Genomic DNA, 20029 nt, shown 5'->3' on the forward strand with positions numbered 1-20029 from the left:
AGTGATGGGAGGCAGAATGCTGTGGTGCAGTGGTTGATGTTTCTTTATTTATTGTTTCTTTTGGCTTTTTTTCCTATGCTTAATTGCAAATTTGTATAAATGTATATTTGAAAATGACAATATATAAAAAAACAATAATACTTACTTTGATAACTTTATTTCGGTCAATGACCATAAAAGTGCAATAAAATATGTACAGGCAGAAAAATAAAATCATAAATACATTATGTGAAAATGGTGACAAAAAGGATCGAGGGATGATTTTAAACATATATGAAGATTTTTATATTTAGCTATCATTCGCAAATTCGTAAGGATGTATTCTATTTCTACTGCATGATTGTCACTACCATAGATTTCAGATGTCATCAGTGATGTAATATGTATGGTCATAAGCAGTGCAGTACAGCGGTGAAAGTTAAAAAAAAAAAAAAAGTTTTAGAACCATTGTGCTTCAAACTACTCAGGTCACTTATTGTTCTAGAAGACTTAAACTGGAGCCTCAAACTGCCAACTTATATGCCACAGTGAGGTAGACAGTACCGAAGAGGCGTGATTTATTAAGTTGTAAAAGGGATTAAAAAGACAGAAGGGCGACCAGGGTGAGCGAGGGGACAAAAGGGAAGAGTTGAGGAGAAGGGGAGGTTGGGAGGAAGGAGAGAGGGATTTTTCTCTCTGTGCTGATAGCTTTATAGGTTTGATGTTTTTGAAAAGACAAAGAAAAACACATTTAAACCTAGAAGTATCTACAGCTTTCAGTGTCTACAGTTAGTATATGATTTCTCCGTGCCTGTGGGTGTCAATGTTTTGTCTGGCAGAGTTTGCATCTGTCAGTGCCTGGGCCTTTCAGTATTTGAGCTCTCAAAGTCTTGGCTTTGTGGTGACTGGGGATTAAGGTGTTTAGCGCTTATAGTGTCTTGATCTTCTATGGTGTGATATGCCAGGGCTTCTTTTCACATTGTTTGGGACTCCCAGCCCCTGAGGCTCTCTCTAACTGGGGCTCTCAAGATCTATATATCCAATGTCTTAACTGAGACTGGAAATCTTGTTCTCACATGATGCCTCCTGTGACATGGTCCACCTCCATGAATTCCCCTCTGCTCCCAGTATCTGGAGCTCGGGTGCTCGTGCTTAAGGCTGCGAGTGTTGAGGTTACTCACTGTGGGGTTTGTTGTTGATGGTAGGAATGGCCAGCCAGGGGTTTACTGTCCTACGAGTGATGCTGGGGGAGCGTAATGCTTGGGAACCCCATTTGTGGATTGTTCAAAGCTTCCTAAAACATAGTTTGCTTGGCACCTTTCGGTAATCTACAGTCACGGTCTGCCTAACTCTGAAGGTTGTTACTTACTGTTAGTAGAGTCCCTTTAACTTGTGCCTCTTTTTTTCAGAGCTCCAGTAACTTCACGCAGTGGTTGAATGCCCTCAATCCTTTCCTAAAAGACATACCATTGCTCGCCCTGAAGCTACGCCTGAACTCACTTCTATCGAATATCAGCAGTGCGGGGGAAGGACTCTGGAATACCCAACAGGTGAATAATATGTGTCATCTCCTTCAATGGCTGCACCAGGACAAGAGGTCAAATTTCCCCGACTACCTTTGCCTCGCTCAGGACTTTCTTCATAAAATGTCACGTAGAGCTCCAGAAACACAGCGTATCTGATGTTGTGCGCAGCTATACATATAGTCATCACCTCCCAAAATTTTAGAATCATACGTCATCACGTGGGCTGCACACATCATTTTTCCCACACAAAATTTCAGATTATGTCTTAATACTGCCATCAGCACATGGTTCAGCTCCAACTAATGTCTCAGGTCAGATTCAACCCAGCAACAGTTTTAGCCGTCTCCTGCCCCAAGTCTCCAGGGCCACATGGTTATTTCAGACAGTTAGCTTCCCAAGACTCACAGGGCCCAGGTAAATAGGTCAAACTGCTAGGGAGTGATAGTATGCCCAGTGCAGCAGTTCTTAGAGCGATTGGCTGGGCCAGTTACCAACTAGGAAAAGGTATGGACAGAAATGTGCCTCTTCTTCTTACGTATGACTTTTCAAATCTCTGTGGAGGTTTCGAAGATTATGGCAAAGTTATGTGTGATGTGGCCTTAGATGGAACAAGGTCAACAGAGGCTGTTTGTAGACAGATCCATTTAAAGTATTTGGAAGTCATTGTGGATCAGAAGATCTGTGTACTGAGCAGGCCTCTGATGAATCTACCATTATTTTTGGAGCAGCTGTAGGATACTGTGCAGTAATTCTTTAAGTACCAGAAGTGTGCGCAATCCATAAAGGGGAAGCACAAAGCCACAGCCAAAAATATACATGTAATTTATAGACAGCAACCCAAAAGGTACATCCTTTGTTCTAATAAGAGAAAGTCTGGTCCACATTCAGAAAAGGAAATAATTGTACACCCTGCCTTTGGGTTGACCGTTTTCAGAGGCCTCTGGTTGCGGAGGACTTGGCGGAGTAAGTGAAAAATAAAATGATAATAAAATTCTTTTACTATCATTTTTTTTTCATATGCTGCCTCCTAGCAGTTGGGTGACGCTCCTCCGCCATTATGGAGGAGCCGCACATCTGATTTCTTAGCATCAAATGCATCCTCGCATCCATCTGGGATATATAGTACTAAATACAGAATTACTCTTTTTGCATAATTCTGTGTAATCTATTGGAATTTTCTAGGTAATTCCATGTGATTCAGATACATGAAATTACGATTGTTACACCTACCCCTAGTTAGATCATGCCTGAGGAAGATTACTCCCTGAACTGAGTGGTGCCAGTAAAGGTTTTTTTAGTGGCATGAGCTAAACTGCAGAGTTTTTTTTAAAGCATCTTTTTTATTGATAACTCTCAGTACAATTATGGAGTAAAACATGAACACCTTCTTTTCATCACATACAGGCAGCATATTCCTCATATTTTGACAACCCTGCATCAGATGTTGTTGTCGTTCCCCTGAGAGACAGCCCTCCTTATCTTCATATACATTCTATGCCCGCATTAACAGACCCTTGTAACGTACATAGTATCTTAAATTCCTCTGTCCGTATTCCACCGCCCCCATATTTTGTCTCATTTTTGTGGGCACTGGGCACCCTCTGGCTGCATAAGTTACCTTCTCGGCCCCTGAGCACCAGTCTAAATCATCTTCTCAGTCCCTAATATCCGCTGGTCTGGATGCCCCCCGCCCACCCCTTGGCAATATTCCGTTTTGCCACTGTGAAAAGAGGCTTTAAACCTGAGAACCTTCAAAGGTGTAATATATTTTGCTTTACATTTACATATATTAAATGTATAACAGCAAGAGAGAATTCTTGCACGTTGAGCTCTAAGGTTTGTGGTAAGCAGAATCACCCAGCACATTTGCTAGATGTGAATCCTTACTGACAACATCAAAAAATTCGAAATGTATGCAATTTTTCCTCGAAAAAGTATATTTGGGCATGACCTTGATTTAACCTCAGGCAGGGGATCATAAGAGGGAATTCGACAGGTGCATCTCGGGGAGAACCTTTGTCTCTGTTTCTAAAATGTCTTAATTTTGTTCCCTTTTATAGACAAAACTTCTGTACCGGGAAGCTGTAAAATCACGGATGAGAGATAAGATGCAGCCGGCATTATTTCAGTAAGTCATCACTGCACAATAGAACACTCATCAGGCATCATTTCAGTGAATCGTGCCTTCACAATAAAACATCTGACTGGCATAATTTCAGTAACTTACTTAGGGAACAGCCAGCAGGCATTCTAGGAAGGTAGGATCCTTTTGCATGGTTACCCCCACTTTTTAGATCGAGGACCGTAGGCTGCGCTTGCGCAGTCTCGGTCAGAGATTTAATGTTTCTTAGTATAGGGGCTTGAACCCGCCCCTCTTCTCCATTGGCTGGCCAGCCATTGGAGGAGAGGGGCGCCACTCCCATTAAGCCCCCCTCTTTTCCCGATTTGGGGGCGTTTTTTTTCTCTTCTTTCTCTCCCTGATGTCATCGGGAGAGAGCAGCCCCTCATCACGCTGCCTGCACGCCCAAGTCAGCTCTCTGATTGGTGTTCCTTATTAACCAATCAGAGGGCCGACTTGGGCGTGCAGGCAGCGTGAGCAGACACATCAAGCATTGTCACTTAGTAAACTCATGCCGCAGCGCTCTCTGATGTGAACACCACAGTGAATAAACACCTTGTCACGCATGGGAATTGATGTGCTTGGAGCCGCCCGAGGGAGATGCGCTATGTAAATGCACGCACGTGACTGGGGTTTAGTGAGAGACAAACTTACTTTACCAAAAGGAAAACTTAACCCACGCCGCAAAATTCATTGTTCTATGCTTGCTTATGAAGAAATTTAGATAGTTGAAGATAAACGGTATGTGTGGTTTACGGAACTGAAAAGCTATTCGAGTTCAAGTTTAATGAGCTACATTTTGGCCAGCAAAAACAATGTGTGAATTAGGAATTTAATGGCGTGTAAGATGAAAAGCGGCGCAGAGCTGCATCCGTGGAAGGCTGCCATCTTGTGTTCAGAGGAGAACTGCAGGACAAGACGTCAGCATACTTGGAGGGCCGCAGCGCTCTCTGATGTGAATACCACAGTGAATAAACACCTCGTCACGCATGGGAATTGATGTGTTTGGAGCCGCCCCCAGGGAGATGCGCTATGTAAGTGCGCGCACGTGACTCGGGTTAAGTGAAGGACAAACTTACTTTACCAAAAGGAAAACTTAACCCACGCTGCAAAATTCATTGTTCTATGCTTGCTTATGAAGAAATGTAGATAGTTGAAAATAAACGGTACGTGTGGTTTACGGAACTGAAAAGCTATTCAAGCACACTACATTTGACTTACGGCGCTAGGAAGAAACTATATTGAACTTGTTTACAGATAAAGGGTATTGTCATTAAATAAAAGCGACAATGAGAAAATTACATCTGACCCAGAAACTGTGAAATCGGAGTCAGACGTGGAGTGGGTAGGTCCATCTTTACAGCTCCCGCCCTTACGATTAGTCATTAAGGCCCGGGCTGTGTGGTGAATGAGGCGAGGTGCCCGCCTTGAAGCTCCCAGCCCAGGCTCCCTCGGGTCACTCCCTCATTAACGCTCACCTCCCCTCACTTCCGCCCCTCACACGCGGTGACATCACTGAGTGGGAGTTAGAGAAAGTTTGGAGCTGTCCAAGGCCGTCAGGAGGAGAGCCGAGACAGCATCCAGCAGAGACGGCTAGACGAGGCGGTGGAGACACCAGGGCAGCTGAGACAGCATACAGAAGAGACCGCTGACGACGCCGTGGAGACACCAGGAGCAGCTGAGAGTGAAACAGGCGCAGGGGTGAGAGACTGGAGGTAGGAGGGGCAGAAGAGACCCCTAGGGGACATGGGGTGGCAGAGACGACAGCATGTGAGGGATGGGAGCCGAGACAGCATCCAGCAGAGACCGCTAGACTAGGCAGTTGAGACACCAGGGGCAGCTGAGACAGGCGCAGGAGTGAGAGAGTCGAGGTAACAGGGGCAGAAGAGACCGCTAGAAGACCAGAGGTGACAGGAGAGACTGCATGTGAAAGGCGATAACAGAGATGTAACTTCCGTACGTTGAAGCGTTGACACTTTTATTTCTCTGTAAAAATCGTGTTGTTAGCCTGTGTACTTGTCTCTTGCGTTTCCCACATTGTCCACGTTACAAACTGCCCTCCTTCCTACTAATGCGACCTGCATAGCAGCTTGCTACTTACTCGTACATCAAAAGCGCCTCGCCCCTCGTCAGGGCGCTATATAGTCACCCTTACGGTTGTCATGCCAAGGAAGGCGTCTCGCTTTGCACTTCACATCTCTTCCTTTATCTTTCATCCCCAAGAATGTTGCTTTTCAAGATGTTGTGCTTCTGGTTTTGTATGCAACTTATATGGGTATAGCGCATACTGTGAACTGACTGGCTTCTAGGAGTCTGATTAACTTTTTATTGTGAGTGGCTGTTGGTGACCGCCACGCATGAGAGCTCTGGCGTTGAAGCTCAAATAAATGCGAGTTCACTCACTGTCTGTCAATGTGCTAGCTACTTGCACATCCAATCCTTGGCCTCTCTGCAGGACGCAGAGCTATGGTCACCGATATACCAGTTATAATTGTGTTTGTATGAAAAACTGTGTGAAGGAGGTATCCAGTTGTAGAACCACTGACAGCGCTAAAAGAGAAGAAAGCGCTGAGTTTACATGCGAGTGTGTGGGTTACATATGTGTTTGAGGGGGGGTCTGAGAAAGAGACAGTGAAATTAAAGCTCTTGTTGTGAGCATTTTTTCTGGCCTCTGTTTCCTCGTTGTGAGCGTTCTTTCTGGCCTCTGTTCTCTGTGTGTGTGTGGCTCTGTGTGTGTGTGTGGCTCTCTGTGTGTGTCTCTGTGTGTGTGTGGGGCTGTGTGTGTGGGGGGGGGCTGTGTGTGTGTGTGGGGCTGTGTGTGTGTGGGGGGGGCTGTGTGTGTGTGGGGGGATGTGTGTGTGTGTGGGGGGGCTGTGTGTGGGGGGCTGTGTGTGTGGGGGCTGTCTGTGTGTGTGGGGCTGTCTGTGTGTGTTGGGCTCTGTCTGTGTGTGTGGCTCTGTCTGTCTGTGTGTGGCTCTGTCTGTCTCTGTGTGTGGCTCTGTCTGTCTGTGTGTGTGGCTCTGTGTGTGTGTGTGTGTGTGTGTGTGGCTCTGTGTGGGTAGCTTTTTTTGTAGGTGGCTCTATGTGTGGGTGGCTCTGTCTGTGTGAGGGTGGCTCTGTGTGTGTTGGTGGCTCTGTGTGGGTGGCTCTGTGTGTGTGTGTAGGTGGTTCTGTGTGTGCGTGGGTGGCTCTATGTGAATGACTCTGTGTGGGTGGCTCTGTGTGTGTGGCTCTGTGTGGGTGCAAATGCAATAGGTCTCGCATTTGCGCGCAATTAAGATATTGGCATTGTATATGACAATGCCATTTATTTATGTTTTAAAAACCAATATATAAATAAAAATAATGTCATGAGCAATGCCAATAGCTCTAACTTTAACAATGCCGAGACCATTGCATTGTAAATGCGTGTTGTTTGATGTAATACTGTTTCTGACTAGTTTGACTGGGATCCTGCTAATTAATACCCCAGTCTCTCTGCTTTCTACCTTTAATTGTTGTGGTCAGTACATAGGTACATACCAGATTGGATACTGGGGCACCCTTATCAGTACCTAGTATATGGTACTAAGGTACCCAGGGCATATGTATCCAAGAGGTCCCTCATGGGCTAAAGAATGCATTATGCCACGGGAGACCATTCAAAATGCAACTACAGGCCTGCCTTTGCAGCCTGTGTAAGCTGGTTGCTTGCACCAACTACGAAAGATATAGGTTTCCTATATCTAGGGTCACTGCACTTAAAATCTATAAGTCACCCATATAGCAGTCCTTATCAATTCTGAAGGCAGGGTGCTTGGTTCTAAGTGTGAGGGTACCCCTGCATGAGTAGGACACCCCTACAGCCTACGCAATCCATTCTCCCAGATTGTAAGTGAAGAAGCCATATACCATATAGAAGGGGGGAAACAACCATAAGAACACAACTTTTACAACGCACTACCATTACAACGAAACCTTTACAACGCAAGATCCATTACAAAGCATGCCATTACAAGGTAAGTATTTAATTAAAATACTATTAATTTAATTTTAAATAAATGTTCTTAAAATAATTATATTTTAATTTATTATAACACATTTTAATATTTTAATTACATTTATTTTGAATTAAATGTATTTTAATTAAACCCCTTGGAGTTAGAATAGTAATTTTAACCCCTACTCTATTCAACACTTACCCTACTATTACACCCCCCTGGAGTTAGAATAGTAATTTTAACCCCTACACTATCCAGCACTTACCCTACTATTACACCCCCCTGGAGTTAGAATAGTAATTTTAACCCTTACACTATCCAGCACTTACCCTACTAGTACACCCCCCTGTAGTTAGAAAAGTAATTTTAACCCTTACACTATCCAACACTTACCCTACCATTACACCCCCCTGGATTTAGAATAGTGAATTAAATTTTAGTAAATAAAATTAAAAATTAATTTAAATAAATTATTTTAAAAAATTGTAATTAAATTAATATTAATAAAATTATATACTTACCTATACTTGCGTTGTAATGGCATGCGTTGTAATAGCATCTGCGTTGTAATGGCATGCGTTGTAATAGCATGCATTGTAATGGATCTTGCGTTGTAAAAGTTGTGTTGTGATGGTATGCGTTGTGAATGTGTGCGTTGTAACGTCATACATTCATAGAGGGGCACTGCGTAATTACACAATGACCATCTCAAAATTGGCTGTAATAAATCCTATCATGTTTGGTATTAAACATAGTGGAATCATACTCCCGCACTGGAAGAGCCCCCTCCATTAGGCTCTTAGTGCTCCCGGTATCAGTCTTTAGACCCAGGCATCACAACATGGCTGCTGCCGACCAGAGAAACAATTCTGCCCTCCTGCTGCTGAGTCAAACTCAAGCAAGGGAAGGCAGAACAATAGGTATCCTGTCACAGGGAGATGTGACCACCTCCCAGACAGGATTGAGTGTTTTGGGGCCGGGTGGGTGTGCTTGCCAGCAGAACTTAGTCTGCATGAGGGGCACATTTTGTGCCTCCTTGCATAGTCCAGTTCAAACCAGCTCTGGCAGCCGTTGGCTCCCGCTCTGGCACGAAACTGGACAAAGGACATGGGAGTATCGTCCCCACTGTCCAAACCCTCCCTTGGGAGAGTCTCCTGAATCATCGCAGCCCTTTCCTTGGGGTACTTTAGGGCTTACCTTGGTGTAGGTCCCTAGATTTGTCGTAGGACACGATTCAATTTAGATACCACTTCAACTTCTACCGTCTGGGCACTCTGGACTTCGTTTTGGCTCGATTTCATCCCCCTTTCGGTCTGCAGCATAGTCTGTGCCTTACAGGAACCTCCCACGGCCTGTGGGCATCCAAGACACCTGAAGTAATCTCCCATGAAGTGAAGAAGTCACTTCCTTGCATCTGCAGGCACCGCAACAAGGCTGACCGGTCTGTTGATCCTGAACTCCTATGGACTCCAAAAGGGTGGTGGTTCTCCACAGCTCTTGAGGCCTGCCCTGGGTTTGAGACCAGTATCTCTTGTGGGAGCTGCAGGAACCGAACCCCTGTGCACTGCATCGACTTGCTGTTGCAAAGGCTTGTTGGCTTCCTTCCACCAAGATCTTCTGGCTCCAAGTAGCCCTAACCTCAAGCATCTCCAGTGACCAGAATCTTCATCCACACCGTATCGTTTGCACCACGGCCTGCATCTTTGGGTGAGCTGCTCGAGGTCCTCTTCGACTCCAGTGCCTCTAGCCTGTGGGTCCTGTTGAGGGTCACCTTTGTTTCTTTTAGGCTTCTCTGATTGCTCTGGGCCTGCCCTGACTCCCATGCTTGTGGTGAGTCCCCTGGACCTTGCTGGTCCCGACATTGCAACTTCTTCGACTTCTATATTGTTTGCAGTTGCCAAGGCCTGTTGGTGCTTCTGAGGGACGCCGACCCCTCAACTCTCGACATAGAACGTGGAACAGCTTGTGCATGGACCCTGGTATTCCTCAGCATCGCCTGGTCCTCACAGCTGCAGAGTCAAGGTCACCATCAACTCTCCTGCAACTCCCGACATTAGTGGCCATTCGTCTTCCAGGTCTCTAGGTCACTCCTGAGTGACATAGACTCTGTCATCTCTGCTTGCAGGTGCTCTTGAACTTGAATCCACCTTCAGATTCCACCAGACACTTCTCCTACTCCAGCAGCAGCACTTTCCTGAAGTCCTTCATTGGGTTCGATGGCGATTTCCGACACCACTTCACACCTATGCACCCGGCTTCCCTTGTGTAGGTACCATGAATACTAGGGTATCCACAGGTGGGGTGGCTCTCCAATCTACTATCTTCCAAGGGGTTTCTCCAGGGTCCACTGGGAAGGGTCCTTAATCTTTAAAATTGTAACCGCAACTTGCATGTTGGTTTGTGCGGAGAACACAGTTATGTTCCCACAATGTACACAATCTCCGTGGGGCTCCTAGTCTCTCACCTTGGGTGGTTCCTTGGGCCTCCAGCACTTCTACATCCTCTCAACATTGTCTTGACATGAGTCATGGTTCTTATACCACTTTCTTAGTATATGGTTTGGTCCCCCCCCTGGGGTCCACTGTGTATTATGTGCTATTTACTTGATTTCTATGCAAAGTATTGTGTGCATTGTGTATATATCCGGGTAGGAGATTTTTGTACAAATTGAGTGTTACGTAATAAATACCTATTTCTATAAATACATTGGTGGTTCTTTTTCACTTAATCTATTCATATAAGATTGCATTCTGGTAAAACAAGCTGCTTTACACTCCTTCTGGACTACGCCTAAAGGCTGCTCTTCACAGCTACCACTTAGAGAGCTAAGGTTGTACAAAACCTCTTAAATCACCATAAGGGTTGTCTGGACTGGTGCAGAGTGGCACAACATTCACTCGACTGAGTAATCGAGACAGAGAGGCTGCCCATCCCAAACTGCGTCGACCGAAACACGTGGTCTCCATTACTAAGTTGAATATGGCAACGCCGACTAAGCGGTGACTGCCTTCCTCTCGTGGATTGTTACCCTTGCTGTGGCCGTCTAATTTAATTACGTGCCAGCATCTCCTCAAATAATTGGGACCTAATACAAAACACATAAACCTCTTGCTGGTATGTTCTCATCTACATCGACCCTTTTTAATCGGCCCAAATCATTAGGGAGTATCCCCACGCATTGGCTTCCTTTTGTTTGCTCAATTCTTCATGCTCACAACTTTTTGTCCTGATGCTGATCTCAAATCAGTGAGATCGAAATGTTGTTGACCCTTGTACAACAAGAAACTCCTTTTACTGTTTAAATTACACTCAGGAGCTTCTGTCTTTGTTTTCAATGCAATGAATATATTTCAAATGTCACTTTCACTCAGGCTTGCTGTCAACTTCTAGTGAGCAATTGAACTGTAATTTCAGAAAATACGTTGCAATATCATTTATAAATAAATACTGCATGATGCCAAAGCCCCTCTGTGTGCCTGTCTACATTCAAATAGCTGCCTACTGGTGCTCCGTCCAGCATTAATTGCCTATATATTAGGCCTGGGCAAAGCACAACTCTACGCTCGCATAGTTTGCGAAGTTTGAGCAACTTCGCACTACGCAAACTGCACGTAGCACAGTGCAAACATGCGTAGCGTAGTGCAGCGCAGCGGTAATTTTTTGCTTGCCCGCGGTCCTCAACGTCGGCGACATTGAGCAAGCAAAATGACATCCTGGCAAGACTTTTTCCTCGTTCGCGATCAGTAACACCAAGTTGCCGATCGCGAGCGCGGAAAATAATCCTCCCTGCAAGATTCTCAACGCAGGGAGATCTGGTTTCTCATTGCAAGTGGTCGCGTATGCTCGCAATGAGAAACTACCAGTCCACGTTGAGAAAGCTGCCACTCAAGCAAAAATCTCCTCGAGCGGCAGAAAACTACAGCTCGCACTGTGCAAGATGCCGTTTTCAATGAATGCACAGTGCCGGATGCTTGTCCGCACTGTGCAATCATTGAAAGCTGCATCTTGCACAGTGCGAACAGGGTAACAATGTAGTTAGTGTAGCTACACGTAGCACTGCTTCGTGAACTACACCCAGCCCTACTATATATGCCTTTTGTTACAGGCATACTGATTAACACTGCTTTAAACTCAACTGCTCTTGCTTCTTTTGGGACCGATTCGGCCCTGAACTACTGTTTTCTTAAAATACACTTACATTAGGGGTAATCATATACCAGAACAGCCTCTCACAGGCACCATGTGAACAAGTCTTCACCCCTTAAGAAATATCGAGCAGGTATAATTTCAGTAAGTCATCACTGGTGTACACAACATCCAACATGGATTAATTCAGTAAAACATCACTACTCAAGAGGAACATTCAGAATGCACCATTTCAGTAAGTCATCACCCCTTATCTAATATTCAGTAGTCATCAACCTTGAATGCTCTCACTGCTCAGGGATTGTCCAGTAAGTATAATTTCTCTAACATCAAAAATTCCCCTATATTCTATTTCCAAGCATTCAGTTCATAAGTGACAAATTTGGAAGGGGTCATCAGTTTTGGTGGCCATCACATAGACATTAGGTAGTTATGGAGTTTATAAGGCAAGATTCATCTGTGTCTATCTTTAGATCTCTAGGCACTGTGGCTGCTGGCAGCGACTGTAGCTCACTCCGAACTATGCTGACCAATGAGAGTATCGAGCAGACCTTGACCTTCTTCCGGAATTTGCCCATCGAGCTGGACACATACTTGGTAATCTATCTCTTATCCTCATTCTGTGTTTAGTACTTATTCCTTTCATTGTTCATCATTTGTGTAGAATAATCAGGTTGTATCTCAGATACTGTTACTCCCAGAAACATTTGATATCAAAGCCAGTGATTTCAAAGAGGTATCTTATGTCATAGGACACAATGCTCACAAGGAAATGTTACTGAAGCTGATGTTGCAAGACAATGATACCAGTGCACTTGCCCTTTGCCAACTATAAGGAAGAGGCTCTTCATTAAATATTGGCTAATGCAAATTGTCGTCTGATTTTTTTTTGGTAGAAAACGTGTATTGTGGAAGAACTGAATAATTTCATCCTCACCCCAAGTCTGCTGGAGAACATAGGGGCTCAGATTGCTGTGCAAGTGCCGTGAGTTTTATCTTTTATATTTTGTCGTGACTGGGCCTTTTATAAAAGTTCATGGCCTTTGAAATTAGGGAGTAGATAGTGCGGATCATATGTCTAAGGGAACAAGGATATTATGTTTTTTTATTTTTTTTAGGTTTTTATATATCCAGGGGCGGCCTTGGGCATGTGCAAGCTGTGCACCTGCACAGGGCCACCAAAACCCAGGGGTCACCACGCCAATATATATCCTTAATATAATAATCCTCTGAGGATGCATACATATTTGCGTGGATGCCCCTGGCAGGGATTTGGCGGCCTCCGGCTCTGTTCCACTTCCAAACACCTGACCTCCCCCCTCTTCAATGGCCTCCACGCTACGCCCCGCCCGGACCCCCTCTTCCGGGGCCCCCTAACTACGCTCCCTGCCCGGTGCCGCCATGAGCCTAGAGCCGCCCCTGATATATCATAGACCTAAGTGAAAGGAGAGCAGCGTGCTTCACATTGAATGTGTTGGAGGTACAAACCACATGAAGAAGTTAACAAGAGATTAAGGGAAGGACAGGGAAAGTAGGACTAAAACAGAGCATGGCAGGTAGGGAGATGATCTGATGAGATGGAAATTTATACAGGAAAATGCTTTTTGAAGAGAAGAGGAGTACATTCTGAGGACATCAAGGATGGAGTTCCGAAGTCTAGGTCAGAGGCAGGAGAAGGCTTTGTTAGTCATTGGACTTTTCCTTCATATAGGATTTTCAAGAAGGAGGTTGTTTTTTCCTCTTGTGAATCTGCTTGTTGTGCAAAGTTGTGTTTGATGGAAGACGGAAGACCAGCGCATATTATATTAAGGGTAATGCAGAAAAATGTGAAGTTAATGCAGGCTTCTAGAGGCCAGTGTAGTTGCTTAATGAGAGGGTGAAATGCTCTAATTTTTTTGTATTAGAGATGATTCGAGCTGCCACGTGTAGAGTCGCTTCAAGAGATAAAGTTGATGTTTCTGTTGTCCAGCAAGGAGAACATTGAAAGAGGGAAAGGTTGAACAACAGTCCTCAAATCTACCGGGCAAATATAGGATTTGATTTTCCGTAGGATGTGTAGTTGGTTAGCTTATTGATGTGTACAGTTAGGTCGAGGTTGGGAACCCATAATGAAACCAAGGGATTGTGCTGATGTACTAGTGTGTTGCACAATGGGCAAATGGAGTAGAGCCATGTTTTGACTGGTGGCGCGGAGTTCCTCGTATGGAGTATGAGGAACTCCGTTTTGTTTGGGTTCAATTTTACATAGAAAGTAAGCATCTATTTAATTAACTTTTCAAGAAAGAATTTAAGAGATGGGATGTCAGAGGAGATGGAAACTTTGTGGTATATCTGCATTTTATTAGCGTATTGGCATTTGATATATTTTCTTATCATGCACCATAGAACTAAGTGGCTATATGTAGAGATTGAAGAGTACTGGTGAAAGCATCGACTTTTGAGGAACTCCATGTTTAACAGGTTGACTCAAAATCACTCTGTGAAAGGTTTGTTGTCCAAGGGTTATGACAGTTTATCACCAAGCTGTGGGTGTTTAATGCATGATGGGCTGGTGATTGTTTCCCCTGTGATGAAAGTGAGAGTAAAAATATTATTGGGATTGAACAGGAATAGGGTTAGAAGCACTTCTGCATGGTGGAATACCTGGGCAGAGGCTGTGGATAGTCAGTTTGGAGCATGAATTTGTTGTGATGTAGAAGCTGGATAGGACAAATGTTGTAATAAAGGCCAGATGTTTTAGCTTGGCAGACAGGGTACTCTGTCCCAAATGCAAACGGGTACCCTGCCCGCCTAACCCTCGGTCTACCTACCACATTTAGAGACAGTGAGCTGTAATTATTCCATCGACATAGCCCCCATTGGCCCTGTGGATGGATAACGTCCTCCGAAGGCCCAATAGAGTAGGGGCTATCAGAGGAAGGGCATTACATTGTCCACTGTATTTAGGGTGGATGGTGTAATACCCATTCTTTCCTTCCTGTCACTGTAAAGTAAAACCTGGCAGTAAGAGACAGGGAAAAAATAAGAATGACCCCTACACCCTAAGAGAAAGCTCCACCTGTGTAGGGGTCATTAGTTGTTCGTTTTTCAAAAACAAACTCCAACTTTGGGAATTTGTCTTTGAATACCGAAAAGGTTTTGAAAACTTTGACCGTTGGTTGTGATGGTTGACTGTACCGCCCGTCAAACTTTTTCCAAATTTACAATGGTACTTGTCAATGTAGGGAGATGTTCACGGGGCCAGCAAACATCTCTTAATTTGGTAGACCGTCCCATAGTCTTACACTGACCTAAGCACAGGAATGTTAAGTAGGTGGACTGCAGCATTTTAAATAGCTATAAGGGGATACGATTCCATCAAGAGTCGAAAGAGAAGAGAGACACAATAATCTACATGGGAAATAAAAAACAGTAGAATCATTCATTTAATAATTGGTAATGCGGTAAGACAGGTTACCTGGCAGAAATGAAAAAGCTAAAAGCGACTACAAGTGCAGGAAATGGAGGCAATGTAGATGCAGGAAGTTAATGAGTCAAAGGTGACACTGTGAGTCGTGCCGTGTGAGATTTGGAAAACAGGGGGAGATGGAGAAGTGGAAATAAGAGAGGCAGGAAAGAAAGGGATCTCCATTTTAAATTGATTGAGGAAGAGGAAAAGCGTGTGGATGTCTTCTAGAGGGGTGAAGGTTAGAAGCCATGATATTTAAGGTTTCTCAAGAACATATGGAATGATAGTATGCTCTATGTTTTGTTAAACTGAGGTGATAGAGTATGCAGTAGTAGCATGCTTTCATATGGTGCATTCGTTTTGGATTAGTGTGGTGATGCCATGCAATGAATGTAATATGGTCTTAAATGGGTCCCTTACAGAAGGTGTGTATTAAGTCATGCCCCTTTTGGTAACTTTATACAGGGTTTGTGCTGGAGTGTTCTCCTGGCTTGAGTTTTTGTTTGCATCTTGTAATAACTTTATAGCAAGCATTCCTTGTTGCTTGTAATCTATGTAAATAGATATTCTATACCTAAGTGCCACATGTGATACCTTTAAGGTATGTATTTATTTGTTATGCTTCTTGTGATACCTTTATAGGGAAAAACATGTGTCAGGTGTCCCTGATGCCAGAGTGCATGCCATTGTGAAGCCTTGACACAGTCTTCTTGTGTTGTGTTGTCTTTGTGATATCTTTGTTGTATTGTACTGTACTTACTATCCCTATATAGGGCACTGAAATAATTACCTACATGGGTGGCATGCTACACTGTGTAGGGTTTGTGGCTGGCAGGATGTTGTCTTTGTCTTGATGCTATGTGGGAAATGTTTCCATGTCATGCGTGATGACCACAGAGATGCATTTATTGTGTTATGGGACGCAGTTCTTAGCAGTGTGATGGATGATGTGTAAGAGGTAGGTTCACAGGTTACGATTTTCGTAAGGTACCAACTTTTAGCAGTTCTGAAAGTTCTCTGTATGGTATTTCAAATGATAACAGTTCATTTAGCTGGTTACTCTACTTAGTGGTCCATTTTGAGACTATCAGCTTAATTTGTATGGCCCTGAGAAGGTTTAGGTTGTAGGGAGAGATGGTGGGAATTCATAGTATTTTTTAGTTCTAGTCTCCTGTTTTACATGTTCCCATTTTCGGTGTTTCCTATAGCTCACATGCAGCTGACTGAATTGTGCCAGACCCCCTGTGCCATGAGGGGATGTTTTGTTGAAGGTTTCCTATTGGACCTGTAGGGAGACTTGTGTTGTCTCCTGTCTTATATGTTGCCTTTACAACAAACTTGAGCTTGGTGTTCCACGTGATACTTATTTAGAGTTGTCGTGTGTCTGAAATAGGCCACCACATAGAGCTAGTAAATGAGACTTGTGTTTTTGGTTCTCATAGGATTAGCATAATTAAAAGACTCCCAGTGGACAGCATGCTTGCCCTGAAAAAGCAGCTTCTTCTGCAACCCATATACTTGATGAAGCTTCCTGCAAACCAGCGCCTGCTTCTGGTGGACAGAATGATTCAGAGGCTGGTGAGACACTATCAGTTTCTTTCATGAACAATTGTAAATAGACTCTGGTTCCCTATCATCTCTCCACTACAAGCACTTACAAATGGAAAATCCTTTCTTCCCTACTTCTTGTCTCCTACTTTTCACATCCCATTACCCCACCCTGCCCTACTCTACTTATAGTATTGATGTCACGTCTAACTCTTTAACGTCTGCACCAACATTACCGTACTTCCCTTCACCTGTTACTGCTTTAGTCATTTCTTTTTCAGCAATAACCACTGTTTCACCTCATTCATAGCTATCAAAGGATATATTCTAGATTTTCTATTTCCCAGCTTATGTTATTATTTCTCTCTTCTCTTTTTGCTGCATATGAATTCACACCTTTTCTAGTTATTTGCATTGCGTAGGTTCACCTACTTAATCAACAGTGACTGTGTCTCTCATAGTTTCTTATCCAACCCAAATACTCCGTCCAACAGGTTCCCTCAGCTTCATCGATGTTCCCTGTGGTTCCCACAGCTTCCCGGTGCATGTCACACCTGTGCCTGTTGATCTCAGCCTCACAGAGACTTCACTCAGCTTCTGTGCACTTCCTGCAGCATTCCCTGGCCTTTCACTACTTCACTGTGCCCCCCAACCTCTTCCCAGAGCTTCCAATGGTATCTCTTTGCCTCCCACTGCTTCCCTGTGCTGGCCACTGCTTGCTTATGCCTCCCTTCATTCCCATTATTTCTCACATTTGCCTCCAACAGGTTCCCAGTGGCTTCCACCATGTCCATATGCCCCCTACACCTTTCCTGTTAGTCCCAATGTTTGTATGTTCTTCCTATGCCATTCATACTTTCCACAATTTCCAAATGCCCCACATCTTTCCTGTCCTCTTACATCGTCTCTGTGCATCCATGTACTTCTATTCCAAAGACCTTGGGCTTGATTCACAATCTGCACTTAAAATAAGATTACACTTTTGAGTAAGTTTATTACTTTTTGGTATTCACAAACTGCACTTTTGTAGTAACTTACTCTTTTGTGATAAGTCCAGCACAACATATGGCCAGCCACTGGTACGGCAACGCCGTCCCATAGGAAATAATAGAGGGTAGGGTTTTATAATATATAACCCCAAGAAAATAATGTTAAATTAAAATAAATTATTTCAAATAGTTAATTCTACATAAAGTATTGAACATGTTTTTATGTTAAATATTAATATTTTTTTTATTTGTTTACTTTAAATGCATAACAACATTTTAACAATGTTACAGCACTAATAACTTCATTTGGAATTAAAATTTCAATGATAGAAATATATTAAATTTAATGTATTTTTCTGAAGTTTAAATTAAAATGTATTGTTAAATCATTTTTTTAATTTAAAATAGGTTACGAAAATATATGATTAAATTAAAATAGGTACTATTTTAAATATTTTTTAACATTAATTTATATTTATTTATATTTTTGACAATTTTTTTAATTTAATCTGACAATTTCCTATGGGGTTTTATTATGAGAGCCTTCTTCAATTATTTTCTAAATGAGGGAGTTGCATTATTAGTGGTTGGCCTTATGTAGCGCTTGATGTAGTACTGTTTTTGGGTAGTGACTTACACACAGAATTTGTGAATACCAAAAAGCAGTAAACCTACTCAAAAGTCACAACTTACTCAAAAGTGTAAGTTACATTTGTGAATCAGGTCCTTTCGCTGTGCCTTCCACTGATAACCATAGGTCACACCACTACCCTCTTCCCATCCAGCTTGTATGTTTCTTCAATAGCTTCCCTACCACAGCTTCCCCTCTAACCTTTCATAGTTTCCATATGCATCTTCATACACTTCAGTGTCTCCCATAGTTGTCACATTACTCTAAGGACTTCTTTGAGTCTTTCAGAACCACCTCCTGCCAACTACTTCTTTTTAAAAAAAAAAATCTTTTTATTTGCAATAATCAGAACAAACATTGGTTGTTACTCCCAAGGTATACAGATAAGACATGGTTCACACAAGAGTCACAGGAATTACAGTTCAGCCAAATCATAGTTAAGTCCAGGATTAACGCTATTTTTTCTATATTCATATGGTAGTCAGTTCGTTGTCACGGGAAATACATGGTGGTTCACATATACTTCCCCGGTATTCATTCCAATTAGACCATATCGCCACCCACTTCCGCGGGCATCCCCGGGCCACATATACTGTCTTCTCATGAACCATACTCCAGTCCATGTCCTTCTTCCAGGAGCTGAGAAGGTGGTGCAACCACTCCCCAAAGCCTCTCAATATTTCTCTTTGCAATTTCTAGTCCTAGTATAACCCACAATTTACCCCTTGATGAGAGGTCAGAGGGCTCCCATATATTAAGGAGGCACCTCTTAGCCTCAGGTCGCAGCTCAACTCCCCACACCTCATTCATACAGTTTAGCACCTGGGACCAGTAGGCCTGTATCTCTTGGCACTCCCATAGTATGTGCAGGAAGGTACCCACCTCCCCACACCCCCTACGGCAGAGTCTGCCCTCACTACGGCCCATCAGAACCATCCTAGTGCCAGAGACATAGACTCAGTGCAGGATTTTCAGTTGGATGAGGCGCAATTTTGCAGAGATTTCCATCTCCTTAGGGGATGCCAATGCCTCTCGCCACTCTTCGTCATCTATTTTCCATTTTTCCCTAAGGGCCAACAGTGGGTTGATTGATTTATGAGTTTCCTGTATGTCAGAGAGATGGCTCTCTCCGGGAGTTGGCCATCCAATAGCCTATCTTCAAGTGGTGAGGACTCTGGGGTTGTGTCCCTGGGGGAATGTTGGTCTGGAGTGCATGCGGACTTGCATGTAGCGGAAGTGTTCCGTCTTGGCCAAGTGTGTTGTAATACTTCAGATGATACTACCCCATTCGGGCCCCATAGGTCTTTAACTTGTGATATCCCAATCAAGTCCCAATTTCTAAATCCCTTCGTATGGCTAAGAGTACCAAGCATTTCCGAGGCCCAGAGCGGGGTTGCTAGGGTAAGCTTTCCCGCCCACCCCAGTTTCTTTTGGACAATGTGCCACAGCTGGAACGAGTGTTTGGTAGTTCCCGTTATGCGGTATCTACCTGGGCGTGAGTAAAGGGCCGCCTCATAATTCCCCCCCCCCCCGAAAGGAGCCATTTGTCCATTTCGTACCCGGTATCATTCCCTGCACAGTATGTGCTCTGGTTTATGGCCGAGAGGTGCGCCGCCCAATAGTATGTCTGGATATCTGGGAGCGCTATCCCCCCATCAAACCA

At 43.8% G+C, this 20029-nt stretch overlaps 1 protein-coding gene across 1 annotated transcript in view; it reads left to right on the top strand.

Moving 5' to 3' along the window:
- The window catches only part of LOC147733335 (uncharacterized), a 496040-nt gene that overhangs the window by 261321 nt on the left and 214690 nt on the right, over positions 1-20029 (top strand). Inside the window, exons 13-17 of the mRNA XM_086956338.1 lie at positions 1389-1529; positions 3566-3633; positions 12224-12347; positions 12647-12735; positions 16641-16776. Coding sequence (XP_086812464.1) covers positions 1389-1529; positions 3566-3633; positions 12224-12347; positions 12647-12735; positions 16641-16776 — 558 coding nt within the window. The remainder of the gene's footprint in view (positions 1-1388; positions 1530-3565; positions 3634-12223; positions 12348-12646; positions 12736-16640; positions 16777-20029) is intronic.

Source organism: Lissotriton vulgaris, chromosome 2_1 (assembly GCF_964263255.1).
Source record: "Lissotriton vulgaris chromosome 2_1, aLisVul1.2, whole genome shotgun sequence".
Taxonomy (NCBI): Eukaryota; Metazoa; Chordata; class Amphibia; order Caudata; family Salamandridae; genus Lissotriton; species Lissotriton vulgaris.